At 48.8% G+C, this 11,332-nt stretch overlaps 1 protein-coding gene across 16 annotated transcripts in view; it reads right to left on the reverse strand.

The window, feature by feature from the left end:
* Positions 1 to 11,269, reverse strand: part of WRN (WRN RecQ like helicase) — a 37,025-nt gene extending 25,756 nt beyond the window's left edge. For 5 of the 16 annotated variants that reach the window (XR_010472481.1, XM_065062445.1, XM_065062444.1 and 2 more), the window contains exons 1-6: positions 11,103 to 11,269; positions 8,966 to 9,080; positions 7,135 to 7,250; positions 6,027 to 6,172; positions 3,467 to 3,615; positions 1,212 to 1,361 (exon numbers count right to left, since the gene is read on the reverse strand). Coding sequence is in view for 13 of the 16 variants with exons in the window: in XM_065062445.1 (XP_064918517.1) it covers positions 1,212 to 1,361; positions 3,467 to 3,615; positions 6,027 to 6,172; positions 7,135 to 7,250; positions 8,966 to 9,080; positions 11,103 to 11,254 (828 nt within the window). In the remaining 3 variants the exon portion in view is untranslated. Of the gene's footprint in view, positions 1 to 1,211; positions 1,362 to 3,200; positions 3,264 to 3,466; positions 3,616 to 6,026; positions 6,173 to 7,134; positions 7,251 to 7,994; positions 8,038 to 8,965; positions 9,081 to 9,427; positions 10,399 to 10,484; positions 10,775 to 11,102 lie in introns of those variants that run through there. The other 11 variants (XM_065062446.1, XM_065062443.1, XM_065062449.1 and 8 more) reach the window with 10 other exon arrangements.
* Between the last annotated feature and the right edge of the window lie 63 nt (positions 11,270 to 11,332).

Here is an 11,332-nt window from a genome sequence, read left to right on the forward strand (position 1 = left end):
GGAAAAGGCTTTGTCTGTAAGCAGAGGGTCACAGCAGCCGCAGCAGGCAGCTCTGAGCACTGAAAGCCAGAGCTCCTCTCCTTGCTCACTTGGGTCCTGCATATTCACAGGTGCCAATTCACCAAGATTTAACTAAACTAGAAAATACGCAGTGGCTCCTAAGTTAGAGAAGACAACGGGACCACGGTCCCACTTCCCTCCCCCTCATCTAAGCCAACTGCAGTCATACAAGGCCGAGAGGGTTTTATTTCACTGCTGTAAAGGACCGTTTTCTCCCAGGAAGAGGGAAGCACATGGCAGCACAACGGGAAATCCCTTCACAGAACTGAGGGAAAACCTCTTTTCAAATCGGTGAAGACGCAGTTATTTCAGTTGCACAAGTTGATACACAACTGAAATTACTCCTGCTGGTAATCCATACTGTGGTTCTGCTGGATTAACCACGGCAGAAGGTTAGAGCTCTTCAAAGCTGCTTATTAATTTTATCTGACATACCACACTAAGCAGGAGCTGAGTAAACTGGATTTTCATTCATAAGCAGCTCAGGATGACCAAAAACACCGCAGAAAACACACCCTTAAGCACTAACAAGCTACAATGAATACCTGCCAACAAGAGAATAAAAATTACCCACTCTTCAATCAGCAGTTATTGTACTTAAATACATCTCGAGCATGTTATACCTATGTGGGATAATTGTGCTGCAAGAACTTCAGCTTATGCCATATGGATGCAGATAAAACTCACATCCCCGCAGTGACAGTGTGCAGTCAGTCCACACCAACAGCTGCTGTCTGTGTTCCCTGGGACATTCAGAGCACAGCAGAACCTCCGGGAGCTCTGGTTCATGAACAGGCTTAAATTAAAAGGCAAATCTCACTACTCTATGAAACACTAAGAGGTGAGAACCTCAGGGGAGGCTCAAGGCTGCTGTGGAAAGCGTTTTCTTTTTCTACATGAAAACTCTTTCAATTTTCCATGTGAAATGTTCACCACAACATCCTCTTTAAGTGATCTCAGCAACAAGACAGGTCACCGAGTCAAGCACGAGCAGGACTGGCTCCAACAGAGAAGATATTGTGACAAGTCTGGGCGAACACTGGGGTTTGAAAGCTTAACACTGACAAGGAACTGAGCAGCAAAAGCACTACAGTCACCACCACACTAGAAGGGAATTTATCGATACAGGCAGAATCTCTTCTGTTACATACGTAGGCATCTGTGGCTGCATACAGCTTCTGCTCCGCGTTGAGTGGAAATTCTTCCCAGTTACTGCAGCGGACAGACTTGTCCTTCAAAAGCTGCTTCCCAAAAAGGTGCTTTACCAGACCATTTAGGCTCCATAACTCCTTACACTTCAGCTGGGGAAATAAAAAAGAGAAAGAATTTGTTTAAAGGGGAAAGTAATTGGACTTGGCAGAATACATTCTTAGAAGCGGCAAAGTGTACTCAAACCCTCACTAAAGGGCTCTGGATCAGTCAGACTAGCTAGCTACTCAAAGCAGCGACTGTTCTCCAGGCCAAACTCTGCTCTCATCATCCTGACGGGTCATTTGGCCCTTGGAAAGCCATATCTTCCTGCTCTGAAACTGTCATGTTGAAGGACACATCTACACAGCCTGGAAAGACTACAGAGTCCATGCAGGGTGAGCTGGTATTGTCACTCTACCAAAAAAGAGATCAAGGAAATATCTGTACAGCGTAATCTCTGGCTTGATAAAAAAAAACCATACACTGAAACAGTGACCACTTCCTCCTCTAGGATTTTTTTAATTATTTGGCTTTCTAATTGGAGAAACTCAGTATCAAACACCAGGAATGTATTTAATATAGGAATACCAGTCTCCCCATCAGGTTTTCTGTCACCTTTTGCACGTCTGAGAAGCCAAGCGAAGCTCCGCGCTGTTCCACCTACCGGGAGGCAGGTAGCCCAAATGCCCAGCAATGGCCCCGCCACGCTGCTGCTGCCAATTGCTTTTGTGATGGCAGCTGCCAGGCGCAGCCACTGCACGCTACCGTCTGATGAGCCAGCCTGAGACACTTCCCTTCCCTTCCCGCCCCAAGGCGGGCACAGGCCTGTGCCGCTCCAGCTCCAGACAACGTGCAGAACACACACAACCGCGGAGCCTGACAGCGGTGACGGCAGCTCAACCCCTTCAAGCGGGGACCAAAACACCTCCCAGCCCTTCATTTTGGGTTCCCCCAGCCCTCCCCCTCGCATTGTGCCATGATACATAACCCTACTCTTTGTTCTCTCCAGCTTCGCTTTCAAGTTTATTTTTGGTGTGTTTTCTCCTCAGCAGAAAGCTTTAAAGCTGCTATCAGAGATCACATTGCTCAGCTCCATGACAAAATACCCAGGAGCTGGATGCTGGGGGATCGAAAAAAAAAACACCAAAAAGAAGCCTTGATTTACAGAAACTTGCAAGCTCGGAAAGAAACAGCCCCTTCTATTGCTCCAGCAAACCAGTTTAATGTGCACAACTTCCAACCCGCTAGGAATAGAAACTTCAGGGTGGTCCACACGGAGAGCACTGCCCTGAATGCTGGTAGCAGAGCATGTCCCTCTCCCACTGCGAGTTACTTACACCAGGCATGTAAAGCACAGAAACAAGGCATAAACAGTATTATTTCTGAGCCCAAATCTCTGTCCTCCACTAGGAAACTGGAGTTGTTCCTATTATCCTACCAAACACACAGAAAAAGCACAGAAGGAAGGAGAAGAGCATAGAGATCAAGCACAGGGAAGGAAAAACTTGGCATGTAAAAGACACAAAAGCTTTAAAGGGACACGCTGGAACTAGGAATGGCAAGAGGATCTGGAAGGTAAGGAGCTTCCTGCTCTATGCGCTGATAAGAGGGCACAGATCTCCCTACATCAAATGATATCCAACTAAAATCCACCTATGCTGAAATTTGTGGGGCACCACTGCAACACTGCCGCTCAATAAGAGGCCTGGGGAACACCACCTGTATGAGAGCAGAGGTGACAATGGCTTCAGAGTCACAGAAGGGAACGTATTTTTATGGCTCCAGATGATGTGACACCTCAGGATGGAGAGCTCCACGGAAGACCGGCGCTCCCTGCCCGTGTCCAGCGGGAGGGAAACCTCCCTCCCACAGCACCCTGAGCGGCACGGCCTGCCCACTGCCAGCACCCACAGGAAAAGATACAAGCAGCTGCATTTGAAGAGCCGTACCTTGCACATGCAAAAGGTGAGCAGGTCTGAGAGGAGACAAATGTTCATTAAGAACTGGCTCAGTGAAATACACCACTTAATTCTGCACATTTTCTTGAGAATTCCTTTTAAACTCACTCTTCTGAAGAATAAATTGCAATACATCTCCTTTATTCTACGGAACACATTCGCTATCAGGACTGAACTCCTGTGAACACAAGGACACCTCCTCTTGCACAGCACGATAACAAGTTCCCCTCCCACAACAGAAAGGTGTGAAGTTTTACTTTCTCATTAGCCAGGTCAGCCAGCTCCACAAAGCTCTTCAGCTGGATTTCAAAGTCACTCATCAGCTTCCATTGATCTCCCTCAATTCCTACGCCAACCTTTTTAATTGTTTCATCTTCGAGCAGCCTTTTGAGTCCCTTGGGAAAACCTAAAATAGATGAAGCCCAAACATCAGAAACTTAATACTGGAAAATGGCAGAAAGTCTAATGGAAACGACAAAACGCTAGCACAAAGGCCACTTTCTCAGGAAAAGCCCTCAAAGTTGTTGTGTTTAGGCAGCTGCGTGGACTCTCTAAGTACTGGGAGCCCAGTTGGTTGTAACGTATCATCTGCAGACAAGCAGGAACCAAACACTTGAAATATGCAAATTCATTCTGCATCTGAAAACAAATTCAGCTGAAAAACTCAACATCATTATTCCATCATTAGGTGATCATTAGACCTCATGGCAACAAAAAAGAACCTCTACGGGCATAAGATACTTGAATTGCAAGAATTGGATGCTCAAAACCAAAGGTAATATTATTTTCCTATTGTCCACATGAAAATCTTCCCCCATTACTCTCTTTTGCATTGATGGGAAACAGTTGAAGCCATGAGCGTGGGGAATCACGAGGAGAACAGGTTCCGTGGAGGCTCACTCAGTGCTAGCCCTGGGCTGAGCCCACGACACCACTGCAACACAATTCTCCACCCAGCTCCTCCCCCAAGCACACACAACCTTGGCTCTTAAGTAGGAAAATAAATTCACGGATGCGCACAGACGCTCAAGTACTCTATTGCATTCAGCCCGAACTGATGGCACAGCCATCCTGGATCAAAGGGTATTTTCGAGTTAGCAGCGCTGAATAAAGGCGCACGGCTTTCCAACCTGGTTTCTATAAGAGAGAACAGTCTCAGACACTTTGCACTTGAACAAAAGCGCCTTTTCCTCCCCTCTGTGTTCATTGCTATTTAAAATTCGGAGCATCTTGTTTAAATACTTACCTTCAGGAACCCACAGCTGGATACTGGCAATTTGTGTCAAGGGTGATTCTAGCACCTACAGACACGCAGTGTCGCACAAACACACAGTACACAGGCTCCAACTTGCTTCTCAGGGCCAATTTCATTCTTTCTCTACTGTACTAAGTATTTACACCCTTCAACGATCACTTGGCATCACGGATGTTACGTTACACAACCAACTCCACACTCCTATGTCTCCTGCTGACACTGCACAGACACTCGTGCAACACCAGCCAGAACCAGCCGGGCCGGGAAGCTGCAGGTCTGATTCAAAGGATCACAAAATCACCACTTGAAAAGGTCTTGGTTTAACACTACATGAAGGTTACAATCTGAAAAAAGGACATTAAGAACTGGAAAACTATCAACATGTATTAAATTTATATCCTTCACATGATGCCTTTATACGGTCCAACAACTCTCCACTCTTCCTCCTGCAAAAGTACGTATTTTTTGCAACAAAAAAATCCTGAGCCTTATCCAGCTGGGTAGTTCAGCCAACACTGACACTTCTGCAAGTGCAACTTATTCTGAATAACGAGCAGAAATTGGCTGCAGCTCCCACAAAACGGCTGACACACCTCACCAGCCCAAGGGGCATCTCCCATCGGGAACAACAACAGCTCCAGACAAGATTCCATGCGGAAGCGCCATCTTCTGCTGTAACACGCCTGGCGAGCAGCAGCCCACGTGCAACTGCAGCAGCAGCAACCCACAAACGTCTGCACCTGGAGAACCAAAAGCCTCTTGGCTCTTGATGACTCTTCTTCCCCCAGCTTCCCCCTGCAAACCTCCTTTTGTGCACGTGTACCTTCCTGCCTCCTGGACTGAATAGACTCCGGCAATTAAATTTCCACCCCATTTGCTACAAATGACAAAGGATTGAACACCAACATTAAAATTACAGCTATTATACGGCAGCATGCACACCCCAGGGAAATCAGAGACATCTCACCAGCGTAGTTTCAATCTAACATTCAAACCAAAGGTTATAAAATTGCAGCCTCTTTCCCCCATTCTTATTTTGCCTATTTGGAAGCTTTTATTCGGATCCATAATGAATCTGGGTTGGTGAGGCACATCTTCCCCCGCTTTTCTCCACAGCTGCGCCGCACCAGGTATCCAGCCTCACAAAATGCAGGTACTAGGAACAAACAGCACGACCACCAGAATTTTTGAGGGGTTTTGTTATTGAAGCCAAATTATGAAGAAACAGGCGGCTAAATTTAGGTTCCTCGTTTATTTTGGCACAGAAATGAAAGCTCATAAGCAAGGAATTGAATCTTTTTAAACCCAACTATAATATTCCTTCCCACAGAGAAAAAAATCCTCAAGGACAATTCTTTCACCCTGTTCAGAACCTGAGAGTTGGGCTAACATCCTCTTGATAGCCATGGGCAACACGCTAAGAATAAATCCATTTATTATAGGCAAGAGAAGAGGGATGGATTTGTACCGCCAAATGTAGTGCGAAATATCGACTACTGTTCCCATTCTAACTAAATCACAATAAGCAGAGGGCCTGGCTAATAAGGGAGGAAGTACAGTACCTGACATGGAGGAGACGTGGAACAAGTAGCATTTGTCCTCAGTCACACATATCTGGATTACAGCTATTTTTGCCATTTTTCCTTTAGTATATGACGGTGGCCATTCAATATCAAACCCAACAGCGGCCCCATCTGATAAACTCTGCCTAGAAAAAACAAAACCAAGCCACACACTATTGCTCATGTTTAACCTTTCTTCTACCACTATTTAAAATACCAGCCTTAAGTTAGCTTACACAAAGATAATTAAGAGCATCACAGCCATCACATTTTCCTTTTCCATCTCCAGGACACAGAAACCATTTGAAAATCAAGACTGTGGGGTGGTGAAATCCCAGGGGATCCCAAGAGCTGCAGGAATCCCTCCCAAGCAGCCAGACGCGGAGCAGATCTTGCTGCACACAGGCAGCAGCGTGGCAAGGCCCCGGAAACCTCCACTTACAAAAGGCCACGGAATCCTTTCTTTTCCCTTGTCATTTATTTCTTCCACTGCACTGGAAGTTCGATATAATTTTTTTCCACCACTAATGAGTTCTACTATGCAAAAATAGGGGAAAAATTAATAATCCATTTGCATCACGGATTTACTACTTTTACTTTGAACATATAGTTCAGAAGTTAATACATATGCTTGATTCCTTACAGCTCCTATGTCCCTGTGAAGTCACTTGAAGTCCACGGGTTTGTCCACAGCATGAAAGGCACAGAAACTGTGCTAGAACCTTTGCTGCTTCTGCCCCAAGGGACTGCGAGATTTCGCAACGGCATCTCCCACCCAGAGACCAAATGGAAGCCAATCCTGCTCCACATCATGGAAAAAAACATCTATATTTTGAAGCCACCATGCACTGCAGACAGACCAGGGAAACGCCTCACAGGGTAATCCTCCATCACGGGAAACAGGTTGGTTGTGCTCGCAATCAATAAGCAAGACAGTTGCTGCATGTAATCAGACAGCCAACGCAACCAGGTGCTTGCTCTGGCTGCACCATTGACCTCCATACACATCAAATCAGGAGAGGGAGACAGAGGAGCCAAGTCCTTCTCAGAAAGAAAAAAGCACTCAAAAAAAAAGGAGAAAGAAAACCCGCAGAGTAAGAGCTATTACCTGATATCTTCCGAGAGAAGGGAACAGTCACTGCCTTCGTAGCTGTAAACGATGGAGCCGCTGAACTCCAGGAACGGCAGCCCCTCTTCCAAAACGCTCCTCTGAACAGCACACTTCTGTCAAAAAACAGAAAGACACTGGGAAGAGGCTCTTCTACCAGCCACAGAGAGGCACCCGCTCTGTCCCAGCAGGGCCGGCACCCGGAGGCACCCACACCTCGCCACGTGTCACACGCAGGGCTGGCGGCACCAGCAACGCACAGGGTGACAGCCCACCCTCTATAGAAACATGTGGGTTCATGCCCCAGTTTCTTGGCTTCACTCCAGGCCCTGGGACTGGAAGCACACTGGTTGCATTTTCACCTCAACTTAGTTTATTCGGATTCTTCCCAAGGTCAAGATTAGGGGATAAAAAAAATCAATTTTTGACAGCATCGAAACGCCCTCAAAGCTGCTTCAAATGCTGTAGCACTTCACACCTAGAAATGTGGGGAGAAGTACTTAAAATGGGCAACAATTTAAATAAAGTCGTTGTTGGAGTCATCCGAAGCTGGTCAGGCTCTAATCCTCCGCCAACTCCGCTCCTGCAGAGCTGTGAGCAGCAGCTCAGGTCCCCGTGTTTCGGGCAGCCCACTTCACTCAACCCTGCCACATATTCTGTGCAAGGAACTTCAAATATTTACATGAACTCCAGGGATTTCAAACCACATGCAATATTTAAAAGCAGGGATATCCTCCATCAGCAGATGAATACTGGTTAACAAATCCAAGCCTTCAGCACAGAGGGTGAAAAGGAACCCTCCAGCTGGCATTCTCCCCCTTTCTGAAGTGTATTCACTGAAATTTGACTGATAAACTTACTTGAAATACAAAACTCCTGATGACATTCACCTGGCTCCAAAACCTTCAGGATGGTTAAAAATATGCAAGTAAGCCACCATGCCAATAACAACAGAAGTGGTTAAGCATCACACAAAAACACTTGAACAAAATCTTGTCACTCCAAGGCCACAACACATGAAACAGATTTTAATGCAGTTTCAGAAACAATAAATTGCCTCCAAGGGTGAGATTCCACACCAAAGACACTGCTGATTTTACACTTGCACAACGAAACATTTCCTTCAGTTAACAAAGGGCCAAGTTTCCACCCAAGCCCTTCCTGAAAGGGCTGCTTGATGCAGAGTGCCACGGGAAACACAGGCCAGGTGGCTTTGAATCAGCATTTTTAATATCCATGCTACTAATTCTTAATTCCCACTTCACAGAAGAAAAACCACTCCACTGAGTCTTCTGCTTTTCTCTCATTCATTAGTCTCCCAAATGTTAAAGCTGTTTCAAACGTTCCAGGGGAGGACCCTTCTAGTGGGAAATTTTATACTGAATCAGCTCATATATGCAGAAAAAAACCCACTCAAGGACACATTAACATTCCTCGAGCACCAGAAATTTCAACATCATCTTGCTGATCAGTGAGTTCTTCTGACTCCCCAGTCCTTGCGGGTGCACAGCCCACCAGCCCGGGCGAGCAATGCACCAAGAGCTCCCAATACTCGAGTGTTTTCATCACTGAAATTCAAAATAGCCAGGATGAAATTCCTGCAAAGGTAACAGCAGCAGCCTTGGAATGTCATATTATATTTTGATTTTAAAAAGATATCAGGAAGCTAAAGTAAAGTGAACAACACAATGGTACTTCAGTTTCATGACAGTTCACAGGACCAAACAGCTGCAAAGAGTCTGATAACAGATATCAGAGGCACAGCTCTAACTGAAAGCATGTGGGCCCATGTTGTTGCCTCTAAAGCAAGCCCCCCCCGCCTAGAGCATACCTTTTGAGCACTCACAGCTCCATCCTGCTTCTGTATAAGCATCCACTGTGGGTATTTATTCTGTGGACCAGTAGTTAGCAAATCCGCTTGATTCATTTTTTCCACATCTCTGTTACTTTTGCAGACAACAGAATAAAATTATTATAATAGTCAGCAAGTAGTAACAAGACAAGCTGTTAAAATCATCAGGCCACAATGAGATTACACTAGAACACCACCCCAAAATTAACACACTTTGTGCTCGAGAACAGACATTTACAGAGCTGCCTGCAAGAAACCTGAAAATAGATCTCTGTGTTATATTCTTGTCCATGTCAGGATGAAAAAACTCTAAAAAAATCTATTCTAGTCCCTATGGAAAGAAAGCTCAGCTTCGTTTTACTGGGACCAGCACCTGGAAACAGCAGAGCACACCTGGTGCCGCCTCTGCTCAACACAGCCCTGTGAATTCAGCAGATTTACCTGCTGGTTTAGAGCAGGACACAGGAACCAGGTACCTGCCTTCAAAGCACAGTCAGCTGCACTTGCTGACAAAGGAAACAAGTCAGTAAAAGTCAAATAAAGAATTAGCACACTCACACAAACCGTGTCTCAAAGCCTGTGCTCCCTGCACAGAACACAGAGCGGTGAGCACACAACAAAGATTAAAAAACAAACAAAGCCACACGGAAATCCTAGGGAGAACTACAGCCAAACAAGACACACACTGCCTACTCTCTCTGGTGTGGACTGAATGATGGCAGAGGTTAATTATTAATTTACGTTCTCCATGGATAGAAGGATTAAGTTAGGAAGCCACGTTTTCTGAAACAGCTGTGGATTTTCAGCCCTGAGCACCGGGGTTTCCTTTCAGAGAAGGGGAGCAGGGTTTGCTGGTTGTGAGCAAATGCTGACGGGCCCAGAGCTGTCCCAGCTGCTCCCAGGACTGCTTCCAACGGGATTTAGAAACCTTCCTGGAGATGAGGCTCAAAAAAGTGACATTTCCCATCCTCATTCTTCCCACCTGTCCACCATGTGCCCAACACACTTTACCAACTAAATCAGACCACCCCTATCTTAGCAAGAAGATACTCTCCAGCTGTAATTCCTCACCAGAAAGCACAAATCCTAGGCAAACCACACTGTTTCAGTTTTTAAACTAAAGGGAGATTCAGGCTGGACATGAGAAAGAAATATTTTAACACCGAGGGTTAGGCCAGGCTGGACGGGGCTCTGAGCACCCCGAGCTGGTGCAGACGTCCCTGCTCATGGCAGGGGGGGCACTGGGGAGCTGGGAATGTCCCCCCAACACAAAGTGTTCTGTGATTCTACGCATCGCATTCCAGCCAAGGACAACGAGCCCTGCTCCAAATTCACACCCGTTCCCCAGGACAGCAGGTGCAAAGCCACAGCAAAGGTCTTCACGCAAGCACCAAAAAGTCCCCCACCACTGTCCCTCCGCGGCACCTCGGGCCCACGCACCAAGCGAGCGCCCCAACCCCTCAAGCTCCCCACTCGGGGCTGGAGGAAGGTGGCGCACCCCAGCTCCAGGTGCCCCCGGGCAGGAGGCCGCGGCCCCGCCGCAGGCTCCTCTCCACAGCCACCTCCGGGCTCCCGGTGCTGAGGCGGCCCCGACGGTGCCCGCAGCAGGCCGGGACCAGCGGCGGCGGGCCCGGCGTCGACGCGTTACACCCCCGCCGTCCTGCCGTCCTCCTCCGGGCCCCACCACGCACAGACACCGGCCCGGGCACACCCCAGGGCCCTCCGGGCACACCCCAGGGCCCTCCGGGCACACCCCAGGGCCCTCCGGGCACACCCCAGGGCCCTCCGGGCACACCCCAGGGCCCTCCGGGCACACCCCAGGGCCCTCCGGGCACACCCCAGGGCCCTCCGGGCACACCCCAGGGCCCTCCGGGCACACCCCAGGGCCCTCCGGGCACACCCCAGGGCCCTCCGGGCACACCCCAGGGCCCTCCGGGCACACCCCAGGGCCCTCCGGGCACACCCCAGGGCCCTCCGGGCACACCCCAGGGCCCTCCGGGCACACCCCAGGGCCCTCCGGGCACACCCCAGGGCCCTCCGGGCACACCCCAGGGCCCTCCGGGCACACCCCAGGGCCCTCCGGGCCCGCCCGACCGCGCCCAGCGCCGACACTCACCGCTCTCCGAGCCCCTTCATGGCGCCGGCGCAAGCATTTAACGCCAAGGCGCGTCGCGCTGTTATTACGTCACCAAACCAACTGGCTCCGCCCCCTCCACCCGCCGTCTCCCCGAGCGGCGGCGGCGAGAGGTTACCCGAGGTGACGCGCATGCGCGGTGGGGGTGGCGCGGCGGCGGGCGCGGGGCACTGTGGGTAGTGTAGTCCGGGCCGGGCGGGCCTCGCACCCTC

Source organism: Columba livia, chromosome 4, assembly GCF_036013475.1.
Source record: "Columba livia isolate bColLiv1 breed racing homer chromosome 4, bColLiv1.pat.W.v2, whole genome shotgun sequence".
NCBI lineage: Eukaryota > Metazoa > Chordata > Aves > Columbiformes > Columbidae > Columba > Columba livia.